The following is a 24,866-nucleotide window of genomic DNA, read 5'->3' as shown; positions in this document are numbered from 1 at the left end:
GGTCCACACGGGTCCACACGAGCTTGGCGAGAGCAGTTTCTGTCCTCCAGAGAGGACGCTCTGGATTCTTCTCTCACCCAGAGGGACCAGGGAAGCCTTGCTGGCTGGGCAGGCTCAGGGCAGCGACTGTTAGAAATGACCAGAATCCAGACACGTTCCTCCCTTCAAGGAAGGAGGGGACAGATGTAGCCTGGCTCACTGTCCCCACCCTGCGGGGGCCCAGGGCTGAGGATGGGTGTGAATCTGGAGCGGAGAGGGTGCTGGAAGCCTGGCACGTCCCTGGGAGGGGGAGTTGAGCCTCCACGGGTCTCCAGCTGTGGGTGTGAGGTTGCCTTTACCTGCGGGAGTAGGACAGGGGTGTAGGGTGGACACAGTGAGGGGGACTTGGCCAGGGCCAGGAACCAGAGGAAGGGGCAGAGGCCCAGGGATCTCTCAGACTCCCACCAGAATACCTTCCTGTTAACCGGGTTCACAGTGGCCCCAGGACCCTGAAACGGCCACACTGACAGGAACCTTCATCTGAAAGCCAATACCCTGTGGTCTTCATTTGGGCACATCTAATCAGCTCAAACCCAAACAAGCTTCCTCCATTCTCCTCTGATGACAACAAGGGACTTGGCTTTGTCAGGAGCAGTTATTTCTGTACAATGTTGTGAAATTAAAAATGCAGGTGGTGTCTTAATCTAAATATTTGAATCCCCTCTATCTAGTGGTTTTACTGAAGAGGTGGTTCATGTGGCTGTCTTCTTCCCTGTGCTGCTATTCTGACAGCCAGGCAGCCGACGGCCACACCAGGTGGTGGACGTGCCAGGCCCCGGGCAGCTGTGGGGGCAGGGGCTGGGTCTGCTGCTGGGGGACGTGGTGCAGACTGAATACAGATTCACCTCCTCCTCCACGTCTCAGTGGTTAACTCAGGTCCCCAGAGGCCTCCGGGTCCTTCTCCAGCTGGGCCACAAGCAAGCTGCAGGGGGAGGGCGTCACACCCTGGGCAGCAGGCGTCTATCTCCATGGAAACAGAACGCTGATTTGGACCACAGCGAGATCCACACAGGAGGCAGTTGCTTGGGGAGGAAGCCGGCCGAGCACTGCTCCCGCGGCCCCAGAGCTGCTCAGGCATCTTTTGGCCAGGACTCTGCGTGAGGAGCCTGTGGGTCTGACGTCACACAGCCTGGCTCCAAACCTGCCTCCCCCCTTGTCGGCCCAAGGACCCAGTCGCTGGTTGCCAGCGTGGGGGCTAGAACGAGGGCCCGTGGTGTGTGGGGCAGAATTGTGTGTGCAGGGCCTGCGTGCACCTTGGACGTGGGAGCCATGGGCACCTGTGGTGGCTCTAGTATTAAAAGAACACGAGGGGCGCCTGGGTGACTCAGTGGGTTAGAGCCTCTGCCTTTGGCTCAGGTCATGATCCCAGGGTCCTGGGATCGAGCCCCGCATCGGGCTCTCTGCTCAGCGGGGAGCCTGCTTCCTCCTCTCTTTCTGCCTCTCTGCCTACTTGTGATCTCTGTCAAATGAATAAATAAAATCTTTTAAAAAATAATAAAAAAAAAGAACATGAAAGTGTCAACTCCTGTCTCATGGGCCACACCTTGAGTGCTCAGCACACACGGCTGCTGGCTACCCGGTGGGTGGCACAGATCTGGAACGTGTCATCCCTGAGGACAGTCCTGTGGGACGCCACAAACCCTGGCAGCAGCACCCGCATGTCGCCCCCACAGCTGTGCTCCAGATGGACTCCTCTCCATCCCCTGGAGGTCTGGTTCGCACGAGGACCAGGGGCTCTGCCGTCCCATCCTTGTGTGCTTCTCTGTGATCCTGGCTTTCTTTCTTTTTTTTAATTTTTAATTTTTTAAAAAAGATTTTATCCATTTATTTCACACACACACACACACACACACACACACACACACACAGATCACAATTAGGCAGAGAGGTAGACAGAGAGAGAGAGGGGGAAGCAGGCTCCCCACCAAGCAGAGAGCCCAATGTGGGGCTCGATCCCAGGACCCTGGGATCATGACCTGAGCCGAAGGCAGAGGCTTTAACCCACTGAGCCACCCAGGCGCCCCCCCTTTCTTTTTTTAAAATAAAGATTTCATTTATTAATTTGAGAGAAAGGGCACACAGAGAGAGAGAGGGGAAGCAGACTCCCCACTGAACAGAGACTTGGACTCGGGGCTCCATCCCAGGACGTTGAAGTCATGACCAAAGGCAGCTGCTTAACTGACGGAGCCACCCGGTGTCTCTGCCCCTGGCTTTCTGAAGACACCATGACCCTGGCTGACCTCCCTCAGAGTCTGAAGAGGGGAAGGGCGGCCCTGAGCTCTCTGTTCCTGGGTTCTCCCTCTGTGCAGCTCAGGACCGCCACAGCGAGGGCCCTTCTGCAGCGACTCTGCATAAGGCTCTGTCCGGCACCGCCGCCCCCTCGCACACCGTCCGGATGCTGATCCAGACTCCTCCCGCCAGAGAGGGCCGATGGGAGGCACCTGCTTCCTTCTGGAACAGGGCTCACAGACTCCAGGACCATTCTGACTGATTTTAAAGCTAAATCTATGTGAACTAAACTCCACACAAGAGGGGATGATGGAGAAGACACACTCGAGTGGGGCATCACCACGGCCATTCCTCGAAGGAGTCCAGCAGCCCCGACCCCAGGGGACACGGACAGGCAAGGTCTAAGGAAAACGTTCAGGGTCATCTGCGTTGAGGTGTTTCCCCATGGCCTCACCCAACAAGGGACTTTCCCCGTAGAATTATGAGGAGTCAGTGTCAGTGTGCTCTGAACAGCCACACAACAGCCCTCAACCGTCCCAGGCCCGAGGGCTGCCCGCCCCGGGGACAAAGAGAACCGCGGACGGAGGAAGCTGGAGAGCCGGAACTTGTGGGCAGGGAGAGAAAAGAGGGATGAACCGAAATCAGCACCATTCACCTACGTCCTGAGAGCAAAGGAGGGGCGCCTATGGCGTGGGCACAGGGAGACGAGGGCACCCAGCTGGCCCTCACGGCAGGGGCACATCGGCGCACGCTCGGGGACATACACTGTGCCCTCCAGCAGCTCTGCCCTCCCCCACCTGGGCCTGCTTCGCACTCCCTCGGTTTGGGGAGTGAAGGTGGGGGGGGGTCCGAGGGCTGTTTACTCCTTTCGAGTTAGCCCGAGGCTCATGATCTGAAGCAGAAGCAGTGGGTTCTCAAAGAGAAACGTGAAACTGGCCGGCCTCACCCAGCCCACCCACGACGCCGACGAGGGCGCGGGGAACTCACCTGTCTGCATTCTGGTTCCAGGAGAGACGTCTTCCCCAGGTGGGCAGGAACAAAAAGGAAAACGAGGTCACTCCGGGTCACTTCCTAGTGTCCCTCAAACTGCCTCCCTCCTCCTGACTGCCCCGCCGGTGCCACCCACAGAGTGACTGTGGGACCGAGCCAGTTTCCGAGGTGGGAGGCCCAGGGCACCTCGTCCCAACCACAAGGCCACGGTCCGGATTAGAGCGGGTGCTGGCCGCCAGCACACTCCTGGCCTGAGCTGTCTCTGAGCCCACCTTCAAGAGCAACCTGAGTGTGGTGCAGGGGTGACTGGTGTCACTAGTAGGTGCCACTCCCTGCAAAGGGCCACCACCCTGAGGAGAGCGCGGGATGGTGCGAAGGGCCCCGTCAGCCTACCCTGGGCTCTCGCACGCACGAGAGCCACTCTCTGTGGCACTGAACACGAGGGGCTGGAAACAGGGCTGTCTGTCCATTGCCACCCACCCCAAAGATGTGGCTGTAGTCAGCAGGCGTGACCTGTGATGTCAGAGGATGACCTATGACATTGGAGGACACACCTGGACCCTTAGCACCCCCCCAACAACTGTTGGGATTAAGCTGCTGGGGAAGGCGGTGTAGACACAGTGAGCTGCCCTGGGAAGGGCCCCACCCTCTGTGACAGGGGCGTGAGCAGCCCCCTGGCCTCCCTGTCCCCAGGTCAGCAGGGCTCTGGGTCCAGCTGAGGTCAGAGTGGCAAGCTGGTGGCGGGCCGTGTGCAGGGATTGAGGGCAAAGGAAACTGCGCGGGGACCCTGCCTCGCTCTTCTCCATTCACTCACATTCAACTAGAATGACATCTGCCAGCATCGGGTCAGGCTCCCATGGTCACTGATCATCTCTCCCCCTTTTTTTATTCTTAACTACTTTTAAAAAAAGAGTTATTTGGGGCGCCTGGGTGGCTCAGTGGGTTAAAGCTTCTGCCTTCGGCTCAGGTCATGATCTCAGGGTCCTGGGATCGAGCCCCGTATTGGGCTCTCTGCTCAGTGGGGAGCCTGCTTCCCCCCCCCCCCGTCTGCCTCTCTGCCCATTTGTGATCTCTCTCTCTCTGTCAAATAAATAAAATCTTGAAAAAAAAAAAAGAGTTATTTATTTATTTGAGAGAGAACACGCACGCATGGTGGGGAGCAGCGCAGGGAGAGAGAGTCCCAAGCAGACTCGCTGCTGAGCGTGGAGCCCGTCGCGGGGCTCGACCTCACAACCCTGAGACGCGACCCCCGCTGGGACCCAGAGTCGGCCGCTGCACCAACGGTGCCACCTACGTGTCCCGCTCTCAACTGCTTCTCAAGTTTTTATTTGAAAAAATTCTTTTGTGACAAAATATATACAACATGAAATTTCCGACGGTAACATTTCTCGTCGCGCGGCTGAGTGGCATGAAGTAATTCACCCTGTGGGACCCCGGCCCGCCCTCCACGTCCGGCTTACACGGCCGAGGCTCTGTCCCCACAAAAGCCCCATCCCTGCCCCCGTGCGGTCTCTGTGCACGTGGCCTCCCCGGGGACCTCACGAGGTCAGTGGCACACGGTGCTGGTCCCTCTGTGTCTGGCTGTCACTCAGCAGGCCTCGGGGCTCCTCCTCGTGTGGCGGGTGCCAGCCCATCCCGCGGCGTGTGCGCTCCCCAGCTCCGTCTCCGGCCGTCTGCGGCTGGGCGTGGGCTGCTCCCACCTCGGGGCGGCCGTGGGCACGGCGCAGGCAGCTCCCAGAGGCTCTCCCCGGCGGACACGCAGAGCCGGGCTTGCCGGCTTACGTGGTGCAGCCACGCTTACTTTTTGGGGAAACTCCAGAGTGGCCGTGCCGGATCCCATTCCCACCAGCCATGCGCAGGCTCCCGTTTCTCCGCGACTTGCCAACACGGTCTTTTCTTTCTTTTTCAAATTTTGGTGGGAGCCGTCCTACTGGGTGTGAGGTGGCGTCTCGTTGCGGTTTGATTTTTCACAGTGACCAGTGAAGGGGACTATTTCGGCTACTTGCGTCGGGCCTCTGCGGAGACGTCTACGCGGGTCCGTCAGCCCCGGCTCAGCGGAGGCCCCGCGTGGCTGCTGCCTTGTTCCCTAGACCTTCTGGGCCTTTCACCTTTCTCAGACGCGTGTGCGGGTGTTTCCCGCTGTTCTGTGGCGCGCCCGTCCCCTCTGCGGGCGGCATCCTTGGACGCACCGCGTTTCCATCGAGCGCAGTTTCTCTATTTTCACTTCTGTTGCCTGTGCTTTCGGTATCGTACCCGAGAAATCGTTTCCATGTCCAGTGCCGTGAAGCTCCTCCTGTTTTCTTCTATAATATAATTTGTAATTTATAATTTGTAATTTAGCCCCAACGTTCAGGCCTCTGACGGCTCAGTTAACGTCTGGAAGTGGCGCACACACGGCCCGACGTTACCCTTCCGCAGGTCACACCGTTTTCCCAGCGCCGCGTGTCACGAAGGCTGTCCTCTGCCCGCTGGCTGGTCTGGCCGTTGGTCAAAACCCATCTCACGCGGGCTTGCTTCCGGCCTCTCCAATCTGTCCCGCTGGTCTGTCCGTCCGTCCTCGGGCCGGACCACACTGCGTGGACGACGGTAGCTCTGCAGCAAGTTTGGAATCAGAAGAGTGAGTCGTCACTTCTCTGCTCCTTTTCCAGGATTGTTTGGCTCTTTGAGTCCCTAGAGAGTCTGTGTGAACTGCAGGCGGGATTTTCTGTTTCCTGAGACGCGTCATTGCGCCGTTGCTCCCTTCAGCTCAACGATCCGTGTCAGTGTGGACGTGTGGTGAGGCGCGCTCCGAGTTAGGAGCCGGTTCTGCGCTGCTTCTCTGGCTGCTCTGACTTGGGCTGCTGGGGCCCCTCGCTGTTCCCCCGACCTCCAACGGGCCCCGGTCATGGGCTCCTCGTCCCAGGTCTTGCCCCAGTCCCGGGGTCCGTGGTCTCTCCCAGGAGCCCTGGTCCCTTGACTGCAGGCCGGGCCTGGAGCCAGAGGCTGTCAGCACCTGCAGGCCCTCGGCCAGCACAGCCAGGAAACGCAGGGAGCGTACTCAGTGACTCTCCCCTCGGAAGCCACGGCCGGCACTCGCTGTCCACGGGCCCGGGCCCTGTCACGGTGACAGCTGGTCCCCCAAGGGGTGGTTGGTGTGGCTTTCTGCCTCTGTAGTCTGTTCGTTTCCCACTTGTGGGTACGGCCGTCGCAGTGGAAAACCTGTGCTGCTGGGACAGGAACCTCCGGCAGCCCCGGGCAAGCGTCACTGTGTGCAAATCCGCGTCTCAGGCAAGGAAGTGAGGGTCCACAGGCCCCTGAGGGCAGGCGACGAGACGGCCAGGGGCTGGGAGCCCCGGACTCTGCCGCAGCGGCACGGAGCTGCCGTGTGGTCGGACTCTGCGCTCCCTGCCCTGACGCCCTACGTGGGGGCCACCCTCCGTGCCAGGGCCCCCAGGGAGGCCCCCACCAGGCCCCGAAGTCCGGCACCCGCGATGGCTTCTGCAGCGGACCACAGCACAAAGCCCGGAGAACAGGGTGAGGCCATAGGGCATGGCCCACCGTCACGTGTGCAGGCCAGGGACGGGGCCCTGCTCTCTGTCCCGCGTGCAACTGAGCAGAAGCGCGACGTTCAGGCAGTAGCAGGAGGAGAACAAGGGGGAGCCCCGGGGAGGGTCCAGACGGGGGCAGGTCAGGGCCGGGTAGACATGGTGCTCCTGTGGCTCCGCTCGGAGGCTTGGAGGCCGGAGGAAGTTCGTCGCACAGGCCAAGCAGAGGCGCCGGGAGCAGAACACGTGAGCTGAGGGGGTCCTTCCCGCCTGCTGTCCTGGAAGGTCAGGCCTTGTGCGATGAGGCCCCGTGGGAGCTCCTGGTCACAGGGGAAGGCTGCAGCCCAGGTCCCAGGTCCACGGGCTCTAGGTCACTTGGGAGTGGGGCCTGCAGCCCTGGTCAGAGCCACTGGGTATGGGGGGCAGGTGCCCAGTGGCAGGCGCAGCGACCAGAGGTGCAGAGCTCTGTGGGCGACCCTCACCTAGGGCCTTGGCCTGGCCAACCTCAAATTTGTGGGCTCCTCTCACCCTGCTGACCAGGGAGACGTGCCCCGGCTGGATGGTGTAGGAGGGACGCGGCCCCCCAGAGAAGCCCAGGCCAGACGCACTCCGGGTCCAGCCGGAACGGACAGCCCTGGGCAAGGCCCAAACGGTGTCTTCTTGTCTCAGTGCTGCTGCCTGAGGAACAGGAGGCCGCCTGGGACGAGGGGCTCGGCCTGCCTGCCCCCTCCAGAGACATGGCCCGCGGCCAGCTGTGATGGTCAGCACAAGGTGACCTCCTGCAAGCGTCACGGCCGCCCACGTGCCCAGCTGAGAGAGAGAAAGGCCACGTCCTACCCCTGATGTGGGGGACACACCGGTGAGCACAACAGTGCCCTGGGAAGACGCACAGGGAGAGCACCCAGACGAGTGCCGGGGTCACGGGGGTGGGGGGGATTCTGTGCCCCCTCTGCCTGAGTGACTGGGAGCTCCCGCTGCTGCGACGCGGCACTCCCTGCCCAGGGTGCCTCTGCGGCCACAGCACCCCCTTCCCTGGCACCGGTAGCGGGCAGCCGCCCGGGACTCACCAGGCTCTGGGCGTCCGCGCCGGGGGCCCCGCCTGCCTTCTGACCGGCCAGCTCCCGCACGTAGCTGTGGACGTCTGCGCCGAAGCAGTCCGCCTCGTAGAAGGCGCTGCACCAGCCCGGGCTGCAGCTCTGGAGCTCCGCCGGGCCCGGGTGCGCAGCCAGGCCCCCCTCCTTGGGCCTGGCCAGTCGGGCCACGGCCTCGGGGTTCGGGCCCCCACCCTGCTGCCCGTGCTCTCCGGCCTCCAGCTGCTGTTCCCGCTCGCCTCTGACGGACTTCTGAGGCCGGAATCCCACCTCAAAGTTACCCCGCGATAGCTCGTCTGGGTCCACATCGGACAGCGACGGGGACGGGCAGGGAGCTCGGCCGACACGCGCCGTGGCCAGTTTCTCCTTCCCTGCGCAGGAGAGGAGGGCTCCACTCGACACTGTGGCTCGTGTGGCAGAGTCCGTCCCTCATTGTTTACAGAGAGGCCGCTCGTGCTGAGTCGGGGACAGGAGGCCCCTCGAGACGGCCGGGTGCCCCTCTGTTGCTCTAGGGGCCAGCAGGGTCCTGCGGATTCAGGGCGGTGGTCCCGCTTCCCAGGAGGGTCCCTTGGGTCCCCTCCCAAACACAGGTCATCCCGTGGGGCCGGAGTCTGCAGAGGGCACCCCAGGGCTGGTGGACTGCTTATGCGGAGATGGGCACGACCCAGGCTGCACCAAGGGGCAGAGGGGCCGAGGGGCTCCCTGGGCACAGTCCCTCTGCTCTCAAACTTCCTGGTGTGCGTGCGGCAGAAGGGGTGGGACAAGGGGGCCTGTCCTCGCCGTCCCCCCAGGGCTGTCATATATGTGATCACAGTCCTGCCACCCGATTCCTAAAGCCTTGTCCTGGTCGGACTGATTTCGTGACATTGTAAAGACCTTTGCTACCTTGGAACCCTGCGCTAACATTCCAGGACATAAACCTCAGGGTCTTCCAATGGGCCACGTTTCTAGGAAAGATGTGAAGCTCTCCCTGTCGCAAGCTGTCGGCCAGTGACTCCAGGGAGAAGTGCCCTCCCAGCCCCGTCTACTGGGCTCCCGCTTGCCGCCGACCTGCTGGCCTGGGAGAACCCGCTTCCTAGCACAGAGCCTCCAGGGGAGGACGGGCTCTGCTCTGGGGCCTCTGAAGGGGCGCTGGGGCCCAGGGCCAGACGGGAGCCTCTCCTGAAAGAAGGGGGTTCTTGACCCCGAGCCCATGTCTCTTACCCGCTCCGTGCGGCGATGGCCTCTTGCTGGCCATCGAGCAGCCACTCGGAGTGCCGGCTGCGCTGCCCTCGGGCTCTGCCCCAGCCTCCTCTGAAGCACTGTCATCAGAAGGAAGGACGTTGCAGGCACCCCGTGGCCCCCCGCCCCTCCCCACAGCACAGTGGCTTCCCTGCTCTGCCTTCCAGCAGGAAGCTTTAGAGGATGAGGAGAACCCTGCTGAGGCTGAGGTGGGGGCCTGCCCGTGACCCTGTGCCAGCACCCCGGATGCACACCGTTTGACAGGGGCGTCCCCCGTCCCATGCAAGCTTCCCGAGGACGACGTGACCCCAGGCCACAGGATGGTACAAGGCCCCTCTTTCCGCAGCGCTTAAGGGCGCCCAAGGACGGGCCCAGGGCTTTCTGGACATTCTTTCGGGAGGTCCCTGGGTGGCCCTTCTCCCCGCCCCAAGAGCAAAGTGCGGGGGGCACTCATCTCGGTGCTCTGTTGACCTGTTTGCCCAGGCAGGGAGTGCGGCAAGGTGCCCTCCCCAGCAACCACGGCAAATGCTAAGGGACCCCTGTCCTACCTGCCTGGTGGGGCCCCTGGAGGCAGACGGGGCTGTGGGGGTGCCTGGAGCTTAGGGATGAGGTGTCACGGCACTGGGGTCCAGCCATGGTCCCAGCCCTCGGGGCCACCTCCACCCACATGGCTGTCCATAGTCCACGGCAGAGGAGCATAGGGCACAGTCTGTGAAGGGGCTGGTCCTCCGGCAGCCATCACCCCCTTTCTACCATTAGGAGGGGAGCTGTCATGCAGTGCCTGCCTGGATGAGGGATGGGGGCAGATGCTGTTCCCCGTGGGGCCTCCTGCCCTCTGGGCTCCCGGTCACTTGACCTCCTCAAGCTGGTACCTGAGCAGGGATGCGCTTCCCGCCCCGTGAGCCCACAGTCCTCTCCTCCTGCACGAAGGAGCCCGGTGCCCAGAGGGAAAGCTGGGGGCTAGGGTGGGCTTCAGGACAAGCGAGAGGAACCCGCGTGGCCAGCCAGCCAGGGGAGCTGGACTTCAGGGGATAGGAGGACGTGGGGAACACAGCGGTGGGCCAGAGGAGGCAGAACCAGGGCCGTCCCGCCTGGCAGGGGACCCCAGGGTGGGGGAAGCCTGGGGCCTGAGGAGGGGGACTCACTTCTCGGAGGGGGACGTCCTCCCGTTCACCACTTTGAAAAGACTCTGCAGCAACTTCTCCCCCCAGTAGAGGTCACAGAACTTCTCCGATATGGCCCCACAGAAAGTGGCGTAGGTGAGGTCTTTCAAGGCGTAAATGTATTCACCTGGTTTGCAAAACGGCAGCGGCCAGTCACGACGGGGGAGCGTCCCCTCCGGGTTCCCTGTCGCCACACAGCTGCAGGTGGGGGAGACGCCCGAGCTGGGGGACCGGGCTCTGAGACCCTCTTCCTGCCTGAGGCTCTGCTGCTAGACCCACCCCTGGGCGCGGCTCGGCCCCCCAAACTCTTCATGCAGACGGACGAATGGGGGCCCCAGTTCCCCTACACACTGGCCCACCCCCAGGGCACTGTGTCCCCCCACGGCCTCTCCCTGGTCCTGGGGCTTGTCTGGGGAACCCTGTGGGCCCTCTGCCGTGATACCCATGATCAGCGCTTCCAGTCCGTTGTCCAAGTAGCCGTCGAAGGCAAACTCCTCCTGGATGAGACGTGTGGCCTCCTGCAGCGACGGGCAGGCTGTCCTCTTCGGGAGGGGCGAGGCATCCACACTGGACACACCGAGCTTGCGGTCTGCTGGTAGGGGCCGCTCGTGGTGACTGTCTGTGGCCTGGTCATCCTGCTCTGGGACAGAGGTGCCTTTGGGGCTGTCTGGACTCGCCTCGGCCAGGGAGGGGTCCCACGGAGCTGATGACGGACCCTCAGGCTCCTGGCCTGGGCCCTTAGTGGCCTTGTTCCTGAGTGGCTTGGCTGGGTGACTCGGGTCACGGCGGGTCACACTGGGCCCTTCCTCCGTGGCGAGCGCTTGTGCCTTCAGGAGTGGGACATCAGCAGAAGGCTCGGGCATCACTGGTGACGCCCCCTCTGGACCAGGGGCTGGGACGCAGGGGATCCCCTGGGCCTTGTCTCTTGGCGTGGACTCTCTGAGAGGCTCTGGGTCCGCTCCCTGTGGTCCAGCACCAGGTGCCGGCTGGTCAGGCATCTTCCAGTTGGCAGCTCCAGGGGCCTCGGGAGCCTGCCGGCCATCGCCCTCCCTGTCCCTGAGAGCACAGAGAGGAGAGAGCACTCGGGGAGGGCTCGGGGACCCCACCAGCCCCAGGGTCGGGGTGCTCACCTGGCGGCCGCTGCATCTGGGGCCGGCACGATGGGCCTGAAGTGTGTGGCTGCGGCGGGGAAGGCGACTGGTGGTAATGTGGCCCCTTCAGTGCTGGGGGGCTGCGTGGGCATAGGCCCCTGCACGGCCACCAGCCTGGGGTCGTGGCTAACCCCAACAAAGCCTGGGGACAAACCCTGCATGAGGGCGGGCAGTGCGGACGCCCCAAAGCTGTGGTGGCTCTTCCCCACCCCACGGGGACCTCCAGGGTCAAGGGTGAAGGAGCTGGGGGAGGGGCCGGGTGGTGGAGGGTGGGAGCGACTCGAAGGCCACAGACAGGACAAGGGGGCCTTCCTCCTGCTGCAGGCTGGGGTCACCACCCAGACAGGACAGGAAGCGGTCGGCAGGGTGTGTGCGTGGACATGGGAAGAGAGTGGAGGGATGCCCGGCCACATGGCCTGCTCTGGGGGCTGGCGACACGGGAGTACGACTGGGCCGTGGAGACAGAGGAGTGAGTAAACAGTGTGACTGCTGTGATGTTCTGGGCACCTTGCTCTGGGGCCCAGTGGTGCCTGCCTGTGGGTGTCCTCTCAGGGCTGGGGGTCAGCTGCAGGGGCGGCCGTGGCATCGGGGGAGGAGAGGCTGGGCCCTGGTGACCCACCTGAGCTGGGCCCAGAGATGGGTGTTGGGCTGGGGCTCAGTTCGACCACAGAGAGAGTGTTCTGGAGGCCGATGGTCTCTTCCTCCTGGTCAACCTGAGGCAGAAGGCCACGGATGGTCCCAGTCAAGGTGACACCAGGGGCCCGTAGTTGCAGACTAGATGCTGGGTGCTCTCTCTGACCCTTTAGTGGGGCCCACAGCCCACACTGACTGCCACCGCTGGGCTCTGGGGTTACTGTTTCCCAGTTCAACAAGGTTTCGGTAGGTTTCTAGGGCTCGGGAGAACTTCAGCACCGACAGGGACCCCTGGGCTTCTCAGGATAGCCTGTCTGCCCTCCAAGGGCCCCGCCTGGTCCGTGCTCAGGAGGCTGCAGGTACATTGACCAAGTGTGCCGGCCACCTGAGGGTCATCCTGCAGGACACCTCCCGCCCCCCACGGCTGCAGAGAGGGCAGGGCATGGGGCTGCCCCAGGAGCTGCTCTGAGAGCAGAGGAGCTACCACCCCAGCTCACTCCACACGGAGAGGAAACTACAAAATGCAAGGCCCCTCATCCCCCCGAGGCGCAGACTGAGGGGCCTTCACCTGCTCTGGAAGTCCCCGTCCGACCTTGCGGCTGGAAGCCCTCAGGTGGGCTAAAATCCTCCTGCTGTCCATGCCTCGCTGACGGAGGTAGGTGCTGCATATCTGTAAGAGGGATGAGCCCGTGAACGGGCGCTCTGAGATGCCACAGGCCGGGCGGCAGCGCCACGTCCCTCCAAGCGCGGAGGGGACTTCAGAGAGCGCACGGCGGCCTGCGAGCTTCCTGTACAGGGGGACCCCACGGGGGCCCCCTTGGGGAGAGCTGAGCAGGCCCAGCCTCGGGCAGCCTGGGGTGAAATCCAGCAGCCCCATGTGGAAGGAATAAAGACCCAACAGAAATGGCCACAGCCCTTCCTGGGACCGCTGCCCCACTGACAGCCATCGCAGGGAGGGGTGAGGGGCGAGGGGCAGGCTGCGGGGGGGGGGGCTACCCCAGTGCTGGACACGAGGGGCACGAGGGCACATGACCTTTTCCAACCGGCCCCTCTAAGAGCACTGAGGAAGGGAGACATTAAGACCCATAGCAGAATGAGGGTCGAACGAGTCAGCTCCCACATGCAGACAAGAGAGCACCCCCAACTCGCAACCCAAAACCCAGGCAAGAGAAAAATCTATAGACGATTATGAGTAGCTGCATTTTGACCCAGACAAGCCCAAGCCCTCTGTGACCTTGACGACAGGGCAGTGGGGGCCTGCAGGGTGACCGTGGGGTGGCCCCTGAGCCTGTGCCGGGGCGGAAGCGGGTGTGAGGCCCACCCTTGGTGCACCTGGGCCCTGGATGGCTCTGGAGTGAGGGCTGGTCCCGGAGCCTGGGGCTGACCCCTGACCCCGGAGCGTGGAGCCGACCCTGGGAACTGAGCCTCTACCAGCTCAGACTTCCTGGTCTTGGGGACAGAAGGTCACTGATGAGAATCTGTATTTTTCATTTGGGTTATGGACGGTCCTGAACGTGAAGATAAAGGTTCTTTCCTTAAGCCCCCATTTAAGCCCCCCCACGTCATTTCCTAACCGCTGGCAAGGACCACAGAAAACTCTCGGCAGAGAACGACCCCATCCAGGCTCTGCACGGCTTGGGGGGCCCCGAGCCCCCAGGGTTCCTGTCTGGAAAAGCTCCGTTTGCTCAGCCAACGCTGGGCAGAGGCTGCGACCTCCCCCCCCTACCCCCGAGAGCGTTTATTGCCAAAGTTCCCGACTGCGAACTCTTCCCCGTCCTAGAGGCATCTGTGTCCCTCACAACCCAGGACCTGAACCTGATGCTCAGAACGTCGATCCTCAGGAAGGCCGGGCCCGGCTCCCAGGGTCTGGGGACGGCGGACACGGCTGCTTCCACCCCCAGCCCCTCATCCTCCCTGAACACGCCCGGCTGCCTCCGTACAGATCTGGAGTGGAATGAAGCTCCTTCCCCTGCCGTCCGTCCATCTGTCCGTCCATCCACCTGTAGCTACTGAGTGAACCGTCTCAGCATTATAGCTGGCGTCTGCTGTGTTTCTCCATGACGCGAGACCTCATCCTTCCTTGGCCAGGCAGGCCAGAGAGGCCCAGAGCGTCAGGGGCAGAGAAGGCCGCAAGGGGCTTCTCCCTCCAGGGGGTGGCCTTCCTGTGGCCTCTTGGTCACTGAAACACTCACGGGACCCCCCTTTACTTGTCCAGCTCTTGGCAGATGGGGGCAGTCTTGGGAGGGTGAGGGAAGGGGAGATGAGGGAAGTTGGGTTGCTGGGGGGACTCTGTTCCCTGCTGGCAGGGCAGAGGGACACGGGTCAGGCTGGTCCCAGGACACCCCCTGCCAACTCCGGCCGGGCGAACACACTGGAGGCAACCGGCTGGTCTGGGAGGGTCATGCCAGGGTCACGAGCAGCAGACACTGTCTGCCACCTGTCCACAAAGGAAACCCAGGGCCCACCCTGTCCAATGTCCTCTTTTCCCGAAAACAGGAGCCTGGCTGCTCGGTCATCGCCCGGGCCCTGTACGGTGAATGGGGGTCCCAGCTACAGTGTGCTTACCTTGATGGCCTCAGCCATGTGTGGCCGCTCCTGGGCACTGCGCCTGGCCATGTCCAAGAGGAAGGTCTTCAGCCTGCGTGGCAGGGCCAGCTTGTGGTTTCGGGGGATGCTGAACTTGGCCGCCGTCCACAGGACCGCAGCTACAGCGTACACGGAGGCCTGGGTGGAGAAAAGCCCAGCCCTGCTCAGCGGCAACTCCTCCTGGGCTCCCCCAGGGGTGCCTGGGGCATGAGCAGGACAGCCGCCCCTGGGAGACCCTCCCCACCGCGCACCTCCTTGGAGCTTGGAGGCCTGGCAAGACCCCGAGTCAGATCCCGCAGGGGCCTGGCCTGGGGACCTGCATGTTTACCAAACGCCCGTGGGTCTTCACACTGACATGTGAGGCCTCGATGGGACCTGACCGCTCTCGTGGTCCTCAGGCAGGTGGAGGTCGCAGCTCGGGGGTCTGAGGCCCGGGGTTGCCCGAACCTGTGGGGCGCCGCTCAGTGGCAGACCGCAGGCTCTGAGCAAGACCAGCGCCTCTACACCTCCCGGTTGTCCTCCACGTCCTGGGGGAGGATGGGCACACGGCTCCCGAGTAAGGGAAGGTGTCGCCCTCCTGGGGAGAGCCCAGGGATGGTCCCTGATGTGCTCTCAGATTTTTCTCAGCTCTTGGATCCGAAGTCCGCCCGCGACAGACAAGTGGCCGCCACACGCCGCTGGCCGGTGTTCTCATTTAACTCCACGGCTAGATGGAGGTGCAGCGTGGAGGGCCTGGTGAGCGGGGCAGCGGGAGGCTCTGCTCCGTGGACACGACACACCTGTGCGCTCCGCCACACCGTGAACACCTCCTCTGTTAGGTCGGCACGGTGCACAAAACTGCCGGTGCTGGCGGCCACGCATGCCCGTCTCTGCGGCTGGACGCCGTGCAGGACGCCCCCGAGCCGCTGCTGTGGTGCGGGCGCCCGGGGTGGGGCCTCTCACGGCCAGGAGGTCCCCGCGCAGGAAAGTCACACGAGAGGGAATTATTAGCTGTAGATGGTTACTGACCTTCTAAGAACATGTCACCCTTTATTTTGAGGTCATTACAGATTCACGTACTGTTGTAAGAAATGAGACAGAGCCCATGTGTCCTGGACCCAGTTGCCCACAAAGGTACCGTCTTGCCAGACTGCAGGACAGCGGCCCCGTCCAGATGATGGGCTGACACCACCACGATCCAGAGCATTCGGTCGTCAGGAGGGGTCCGGGTGCCCCAACACGTGTTCTCAGTCTCTGGCAACCAGGGACCTGTTGTCCGTTTCTAGGGCCATAAATGCCGTTTCACATAAATGGGATTATACGGGCTGGGACCTTTGGGGTTGGCGTTTTGCTGTCAGCCTAACCCTACGGAGACGCACCCAGGTCACTGCCCGGTCAACGCTCCGTTCCTTTTACTGCTCAGCAGCGTTCCACGGTGCGAACGGACCCTCGCGTGCTTAACCACTCATGCATCTGGGCTGTGTCCCGTTTGGGGCTGTTCTGAACATGGTTCCCCTGGGACAGGCGCCTGGGGACATGGTTTCCCCGGGATGGATGCCTGGGGATGTGGTTCCTGGGCTTTAAGGCAGGTATGTGTTTACTTTCTGACGAAACTGCCAGAAGGGCCGTGTCCTTTCCCATGCTCAGCAGCAGTGCCCGGGGGGCTCCTGTTCCGCATCCTCGCTGGCCTCTGGCGTGGGCAGCGTTTGGGGTGCTAGCTGCTTTCATAGCGCGGAGTGCGGTCTCCTCGTTTTGGTGGGCGATTCCCGAGTGCCCCGTGCCGCTGGGCAGCTTTCATATGCTCGTTTGCCATATGACGTCTTTGGCGAGGGGCTCTGCAGGCCTTTTGCCCACGTTTAAACTGGATTGGTTTTTAAATTAATTTGGTGGGACACCTGAGTGGCTTAGTGGGTTGAGCCTCTGCCTTTGGCTCGGGTCACGATCTCAGGGTCCTGGGATGGAGCCCCGCATCGGGCTCTCTGCTCAGCGGGGAGCCTGCTTCCCCCCCTCTCTCTGCCTCTCTGCCTACTTGTGATCTCTGTCAAATAAATAAAATCTTAAAAAAAAATTTAATTTGTTTTTTTTATTGCTGACTTTTAAGAGATCTTTGTATGCTTGGGATACAGATGCTTTATCAGATGTGTGTTTTCCTAATGTTTCCTGCCAGTCTGTGGCCAGTCTTTTCACTCTTAAAGTTTGAGGTTGTCATGGAGGCGTACATCGACTTTCTCTTTCACAGAACGTGCTTTTGTGTTGTGCCCAGAGGTTACTGCCAGATCCCTCTCAGGGGTCCTCTATTGACATAAACACGATTTGTCTTCTCCAGCCTACTGACACGACGTTCTAGAGTAATACCTTCCCGTTGCTGAGTCAGTCCTCCACACGTGGGATCAGGCCCATGTGGTCAGTTTTTTGATTTTGATGAAGTTCATCTTGCCCACTTTTCTTCTTGTGGAAAAATTTATGGACACTGCTTTTGGTGTCACGTCTAAGAACTCTTTGCCTGGCCTTTAATCTCTGAGATTTTGTTTGATTTCTTTCATTAGGACTTTGTAGTTCTCAGCACCTTCAGTCTGGTGTGTGCTTGGTTAGATCTGAATGTAAGTACTTCCTTTTTTTGAGTCATGGTACACTTACATTAAGTTTACATTTTATATTTTAATTAAATTCAAATTAATATTTATTTAAAATTTTTTTTCTTCAGCTAAGACAACAGAAGAGACGATCTATCTATCGTACACGTCACACTCGGCCACAGCTGAGAACAGACTTAGTCCTGAAAGTCACAGGTCCAGGGCAAAGGACCAAAAGGGACTGTTTTGGTATGAACGAGGCTGGTCTCTCAAAAGTGGTCATTGAGGTCGGACGGCGAGGGAGGTTCTAGATCTCCTGAAACAGATTCTAGAAAGTAGGTGTGCTGTCCAACAGTCTGCACCAGCGTCCCCGGCCTCCGGCTTTCCCAGTGTCTGCTCCTGAGGCTTCACGGGTGCGCCAGCGGGTGCCTTACGTGGACCTCTGCCTCGTCGTCGTCTTCCTTTTCCGCTCAGCCTGTGCCTTCGCCCCTTCCTGCATGGCGTTCATGGTGTGGAGGCTTCCAAGACGGTGCTAATGCTGAGAGAGAGCGCACTGTATTTTTTTGGGGGGGGGGGCTGTATTTTAAGTTTGGTGTATGTTAATTGCTAACATGCAGAAATACAATGGATTTTTGAACGTTCTTATATCCTGTGACCTTCAGAACTCACTCCTTAATCCCATGGGTTTCCTTGTAATTTTCTACAAAGACAGTCATGTCATGTGCAAATGGTGTTATTTCTTCTTGGTCTTTATGCTGTTTTTGCATTACTGTAGTGGCTAGAACTTCAGCACTGTGCTGAGTACAAGCAGGGACAGTGCACATCCTTGCATTGTTCCCAGTCTTGGGGGAAAGCATTTAGTCTTTTCCCATTTGGTATGATGTTAGCTACAGGGTGTGTGTGTGTGTGTTTGTAGACACTCTTTATTAAGCTGAGCAAGTTTCTTCTGTTTGTATTTTTCTGAAAAAGTTTTTTATTATGAATGGGTATTGAATTTTGCCAAATGGTTTTTCTGTATCAATTAGTGTGATCATGGGGTCTTTCTTTTTTACCTGGTTAATATGTTGGACTGATTGATTTTCAAATAGTAAACTAGCCTCGTATCCCTAGAATAACTTCCACTGTGTCACGGTGCATAATTTTTATATATTGTTGAATTCTATTTGCATATTTTGGTAAGGACTTTTGTGTTGATACTCATGAGGGACGTTGGTGTATATAGGCCTCTATCTATCAGTATACATTGACAGGAAATATATTGGCTTAATAAAACAGGCAGGGAAGTGTTCTCTGTCTTCTGGAAAAGATGGTGTAGAAGTGATATTAATTTTTCTTTAAACATTCAGTAGAATTCTCCAGCGTAATTCTGGACCAAGAGATTTACTTTTGTAGAGTTTTAAAATTACAAATTCCATTTCCTCAACAGTCAGGGCTATTCAAAGATCTGTTTCACATTGGGTGAGTTGTGGTAGTTTATGTTTCCTGAAGAATCGGTCCATTTCATCAAAGTTGTCAAATTTATGTGTGTAGAGTTGTCTGTAGCCCCATTATTCTTCTGATGTCTAAACTGTGTGTAGGGTATCCCGCGTCACTCCTGGTAATGGTAATTGGTGTCTTTTTCTCCTTCTTCCTCTTCTTTTCTTTCTTTCTTTTTTTTTTTTTTTTTTTTGCTTTGTCCGTTTTGCTGGAAGTTTTAAACTTTTATTCGTCTTTTCTAAGAACCAGCTCTTCACTGGTTTTCTCTATTGTTATCCATTTTCGTTGATTTCCGCGCTTCATTACTTCTGTCCTTCTGCTTTGGGTCTACGTTGCTCTTCTTTTTGTAGGTCCCTGAGGTGGTAGCTTAGATTATGGACTTGAACTTTTACCTCTTTTCTCATGCATATGCATTTAGTGCTATGAATTTCCCTCTTAGCCCCGCCATGGCTGTGCCCCACAGTGTCAATGCTGGCATCTGTTGATTGTCCTTTTTTCATTCGGTTTGAAGTTTCCCTGGTTCTTGGTATGGCAAGTGGTTTTTTGGAAACCTGGACATTTTCACGTTGTGACCTTTTACCTGGCTTTCTCTGACAGCACTGTCGGAAAGTGGGCACCATCTCATTATTGCCAGGTGGTGGTGGAGTTCAGGGTCCGGAACCTGAGGCGAGGGCTCCTCCTCACTGCCGCATGGGGGGTGGGAGACCAGATCTCCATTGGGCCTCCAGTGATGCGCCTCTGGCTGGGAGGGGGAAGAGTGCATCCTTTCTGCTCCTTACCTACCTCCTTTCCCAGCATGAGGCAGGGCTGGCCTTGTTGCTGCTGGGTGATGGTCAGAATCCCAGCTCTCCACAAGGCCTCCTCTCACACCACCTGGCTAGGAGGGGCGTTTGCTTCTGCCAGGGTGGGGGGTGTGACCCCATGGTGCCCACATGGTCTCCGCTGGCTTCACGGGCAGGGGCCCCATTACAGGCTGGTGGGGACCCTCAGCCTTCTCTGGCACCATCTGGTTAGGATCTCTGCTGGTATGCATGGGCCCACCCCTTCCCTTGCCATGGCCTCTGGCTTGAGAGTGTGGCTTCTGTCCCCATGTGTGAGGCAGAGAGAGGGAGCAGGGCCCTCACCACTGTGCCTCCCTCGGGCCTGAGGCCCTGACCAGGCTGACTTTTGCTCTCTACCCTTCAGACTTCTCATTCTTGTTTCAGGGATGGGTTTCTAGATGTACATTGGGCGAGTAGGGAAGTGGAGTTCCACCTCCATTTCAAATATAATTTACCTAATTTTTAGTTTGTACAATTTGATTTTTTATTTTATTATTATTTTTTAAAGAAAGCTCTATGCCCAGTGTGGGACTTGAACTCATGACCCTGAGATCAAGAGTTGCACGCTGAACTGACTGAGGTAGCTAGGTGCCCCCAAGTTTGCACAGTTTAATTTTGGATAATGGCTCTGTGTAGCAAGTGCCTCGTAAACACTGCTGACCATTCAGCCCTCGGCTCTCTCAAGCCAGCACATTCGGCCCCGAACTGTCCATGCCCATGTCCCGCCCATCTGGGGTGACACTCCCAGAGCCATGCCCCTGTCACCCCTGGGGAGGCACCGGCTAGGTGGAGCCCACCCTGGCAGGAGAGCCAGGCTCTGGATGTAACCGCTGCACTGCGGGAGGGCCCTGCCTCTCCCGTGCCCTGTGCTGGGCCCGCGCCTCCTCCCCGACCCCTGGCTCTGGGCAGGAGGGGTGCCGTGGGTGCTGTGGGTGCCGGGAGGGACAGGGGCGCCCGCTTGCCTTCTCAGTGACCAGTTCTTGCTCTGCAACCTCAGGAGCCAGAAAGAACGTGTCGTAAGTGCCTAAGAGAGAAAAGCCCCGGTTCTGAGTTCTCTTTCCAGCCTTGGGTGTCCTCGGCAGAGCACAGCTCCTGAGGGCAACCCCGTGTACACACCGTTGGCGGGGGGTGGGCTGAAGAGCACGGCCCCGTCCTCGGCCACCAGCACGGAGTCCAGGCACAGGTAGGCTGCAAGAGAAGGAGAGGGTCAGGGTGGCTGGACTCACGTGGGAACGCTGCTCTCCCAGGAACCCGCAGAGGCAGGCTGGGGGTGGGCAGCTCCCCTCTGCGCCCCCCCCAACCCCAGGGAGTCCAGGGGCCGGGGCTGGTGCACTGCTTCTTCTCAGAGGCCCAGTACACTGCCAGGTGGACGGGGCACTGGGGGTCCTCTGCAACACCCCCCTGCCCACCAGAGCTGCCTCAGGGCCGCTCCTGGCACATCAGGCTGGAAATGGAAGGGAGAGGAAGGAAGAGGAAGGGGCATGGAGGGTCACAGCCCAGCCCCGAGTGCTGCCCCTCTGAGGGGTCCCAGAGGAGGCTGTGCCCCAAAGGGCCCATGGGTCGTGGAACTCGGGGTCAGCCCTCATTGTCCCTCCCCACGATGTGTTCCCATCAAGGGCCGTGGGCCTGTCACACTGTCCAGCAAGCTGCAAACCAGGGTAGTGTCTGAAATCCCCTCCTCCCTGGCCACTTCTGCCTCCTTGGGGACAATGTGGCCCTGTTGAGGGGATGTGGGCCACCCATACAGCTCCCACTCTACAGCAGGGTCGTTGGCCTCAAGGCCCACCTTCCATGCACCTGCCCCCTGCAGCCCCCAGACCCTTTTGGTCCTAAGACCAGAGCCAACACCTCCAGGACCCTGTGGGCTCATAGCCACCGGGCCCCAGGCTGTCCCCGGGGCCCACATGTGCCTGACAGAGGCCATGTGTGTCCTGGGACGCACGGGTAGGGGGCAGGCTGAGCATGGACCCGCAGGACAGACCAGCACCTGGGTGCTCGTGGTGAGCGCGCAGAGCAGTGAGACACGCGTGTGACAGAGCCCAGAGCTCGCACTCCTTGAAGGGCCGGCCCAGCCGGTGCAGAAGCCGCCGCAGGGACACGACCTGGGGGGGAGAAGTCGCACCCTAGCAAGGATGGTCCTGGCCCACTGGCAAAGTGGCAAGGTGGGAACCACTTTGAATAAGGGTCGGGTGGGCCTCCCACATGGCCCACTCCCGGCCCTGTGGGGAGCGACGTCCCCACGTGGACACGACAGGGGCTGGGAAGCCAGTGTGCCTGGCCGGAATGTGGGGACACCAGTGCGGACCCTCAGGAATTGAACAGAGAATCACCAGATGATCATGTGATCCCACCTGTGGACGCGCACCCCCAAGGGCCAGGAGCAGGGACTCCAACAGTTGTCTGCACCCCTGTGTTCACAGCAGCGTGGGTCACGGCAGCCACGGGGGGCAGGGACCCGAGTGCCCAGCACAGATGAAGGGATGAGGGGACGAGGGTCCCGCAGCCTTGAGAGGAGGGACGGGCCTGCACCTGCTCCTGCGGGCCCCAGAGGCCTGATGCCGAGGGAGAGAGCCCGCACCGAAGGACCAGGAGTGCGTGCCGCCACCGTCGTGAGGTGCCAGGAGCCGTCACAGTCCCGGAGACAGAGGGTGGATGTGGGGACGGGGACAGAGCTTCATCTGGGAGGGTGAGAGAGGGCTGGGGGCGGAGGCTGGGGCTGGCTGCGGGACTCCGGGACCGGTCGCCACTGAGCTGGAGAGGGGCCGTCTTCCAAGACGCGTGCTCTCCCCCACCCGCCCCGACCACACACAGACTTCCTGGGAGTCCGAGGAACGCACTCAGCTGGCAGGAGGCCCTTGCCTCGGAGGCTGTGGGAAGAGCGAGGTCCCAGCCACTACACTTGGGACACACAAGCACGTGCTTTCGGGAGGGTCCCCGAGGCAGCATCTGCACCCTTGACCCCCTCACGCCCGGGGTGCAGCTGCCCCTTGCTCTTTCTACCTTCTTGCCACATATTTGCAAGTGCGGCTGGCGGCCCACGTTCCGGCCCTCCCCACGCCCCTGGCCACATGTGGAGGCTGCTGCCACCGGCTTTGAAACCAGGTTGAGCTCTGCCGCAGAGATCTGGGGCCCTGATGCCCAGCAGGCTGTGCCTGGGGTGGGGGTGAGGTCTGGGCAGGCCCTGGTCCCATGAGGCCTCTGGGGCAGGGGAGCCTGGTGGTTAAGTAGCTGGGCTCCCCCCGGTCAGCTTTGCCCCTCAGCGGCTGCCCACCCTCCACCAGCATGCACGGCTGCTCCATGCCTCAGTTCAGCCGTCTGAAAAGTGGGCTGTTGTTGTCCCAGGCCAAGAAGCTGTTGGGCATGGGAAGGTGAGCCCAGTCCGGGATGTGGTGGGGTTTTCCTGCCTCAGTGGCTGGAGCTGTCTACACACAAGCCAGGGTGGGCCCCGGAGGCCAGTGGAGACCGTGTGGGCTAAGGTGTGGACACATGGGTGTGCAGGGGGATCTCCGGGATAGACATTTGCTTTAAACTAACTCTAGTGTTGGGGTGCCTGGGTGGCACAGTCGGTCAAGCGTCTGGCTGCTGATTTTGGCTCGGGTCATGATGTCAAGGTCATGGGATGGAGCCCCTCGTCGGGCTCCATGCTCAGCGGGGAGCAGGTATCACGCCCAGCGTGGGGCCCAGTGCAGAGACTGAACCCATGACCCTGAGATCAATACCTGAGCTCAGATCAAGAGCAGGGTGCTCAACCAACCAGGCCATTCAGGAGCCCGCTCCTGACTTTGAGATAATTAGGAGAAAAAGGCGTTGCCGCCGCTGGCCGCCGGGCTGGGGAACAGAGCAGCAGAGGTAAGCCTGCCGGCTTGGGGCTGCCGGGCCTCCTCCTGGGAAGGCCGCTCCCTGCACCCTCCTTTGGCAGAACATTAACCCCGAAGCAGGGGTGCCTCCTGTGGCGAACGCGTGGGGTGTGGGGCTGCTCTCACGGACGCCCCACCTCCGGGAAGGCCGCAGGAGAGGCCCGGCCTGGGACAACAGCAGGCTGTACCCAGAACTTCCTTCAGAAACAGACAGCTTGCTTGAAACTGGTGAATCATGGAGCAGGAGTGACGGTGAGACTCCCCTCTGTGCCGGAGGCACCAGCACCGCATGTGAGCCAAGGACCGAGTGCCTGCTCGAGTGCGGGCCCCCTCCTGGCATGTGGCGGGAACCGCTATCACCCACCTGCTCTGCCGTGGCGCTAGCCGGCTCCCCAGCTCGGTCCGGGGACCCCTCCTCAGTCCTGCACGTCCTGGGCTCTTGGCCTGCATCTCCAGGGTCTTCGGAACGGGGTGGGGCGCTTTGCTCCACCGGGTTCCAGCCCAGCGCCCCAGATGCCCTGTCCCCACTTCGGCTGGCGTCTCCGGGTCCCCCTTGCTGGAGCTCGGGCTCCCGCCCCGGCCACAGTCTGGAACTGGGCTCTGACTTGTAGCTGGAAAGGCCGTTTTTCCCATCTAGAGGGGCCTTGCTGAGGTTTGCAGGGAAGACTTGGGATGTGGATGGCTGGTTCTTGGCGGGGGTCAGCGTCAGGCAGAGGGTGCTGGGCTCGGGGCCATCGGGCGGGAGCTTGGGGAACATCTGCACCTTCCGCAGGCACCTCCTGTCCGTGTCGCCCGGGGGGTGTTGGGAGTCCAGGAGGAGACTGGCCGGCTGCTCTCCGTCTCTCATGGGGGCTGACAGCAGGGGCTTGGAGGGGGAGGCAGCAGGCTGCTTTGGGCTGCCCTGGGCTTCTTGGGCAGGACGCTGGGGCATGCTCCCTGGGTCCACGGCTTGGACCCCCGTCTGCCTCCTGGGCCCCACGCTCCCTGCGGCAGGCTTCCCGCTCCAGGCACTCTCGGTGACATCTGGGCAAAAGCAAGGTGATTGCTGCAGGGGAGGCGGCCGGGGACCTGAGCCCAGGCTGGGCATCCCCAGTGACTGCACCTGGTACCAGAGGGATGTAGGCGCCTCCCCTGCTCTCCTGGGCCTCCCCCCCCCCACAGCACTGGCCCAGAACCACCTTCATCTGCCTCCTTCATCGCATGACCCGGCTGATTCCAACTACGGAGGCTCCAGGGGCCCCGGGCTCCCTGTGCAGCATGCTCGCCCCCTCAGGGTCTTCCTAAGGTTGTCCAAGCAGCTTGTCCAAAGAGCCTTTGCTTTCTAGTATGATCACAAGAATGCTGTCCCCGAAAGAGGACATGGAATAGGGATGCAGCTGCCACCCTCCATGGATGCCGCTCGAGACACACAGGCCCTCATTGTGGCCTGCAGCCTCTCCCAGGGGACTGTTCTCTGCTGCCTGGGGGGAGCTGAGCCTCAGGCCACTGGGGCCTGCTGCCACCAGAGGCTCCATGTGGCTGCCCTGAGGGCTC

General features: G+C 60.6%; 1 protein-coding gene across 1 annotated transcript in view; it reads right to left on the bottom strand.

Annotated features, from left to right (window-relative positions):
• KNDC1 (kinase non-catalytic C-lobe domain containing 1) overlaps window positions 1-24,866 on the bottom strand; it is a 61,490-nt gene that overhangs the window by 16,369 nt on the left and 20,255 nt on the right. The window contains 12 exon segments of the mRNA XM_047703468.1: window positions 7,850-8,244; window positions 9,077-9,174; window positions 10,240-10,384; window positions 10,700-11,313; window positions 11,388-11,550; window positions 12,028-12,121; window positions 12,610-12,711; window positions 14,607-14,765; window positions 20,439-20,500; window positions 20,593-20,664; window positions 21,464-21,578; window positions 23,698-24,356. Of these exon segments, the coding sequence (XP_047559424.1) occupies window positions 7,850-8,244; window positions 9,077-9,174; window positions 10,240-10,384; window positions 10,700-11,313; window positions 11,388-11,550; window positions 12,028-12,121; window positions 12,610-12,711; window positions 14,607-14,765; window positions 20,439-20,500; window positions 20,593-20,664; window positions 21,464-21,578; window positions 23,698-24,356 (2,678 nt within the window).

This window comes from Lutra lutra, chromosome 14, assembly GCF_902655055.1.
Source record: "Lutra lutra chromosome 14, mLutLut1.2, whole genome shotgun sequence".
Taxonomy (NCBI): domain Eukaryota; kingdom Metazoa; phylum Chordata; class Mammalia; order Carnivora; family Mustelidae; genus Lutra; species Lutra lutra.
Note: the sequence above shows the minus strand (reverse complement) of the source record. Positions and strands in the feature narration are given on the sequence as shown.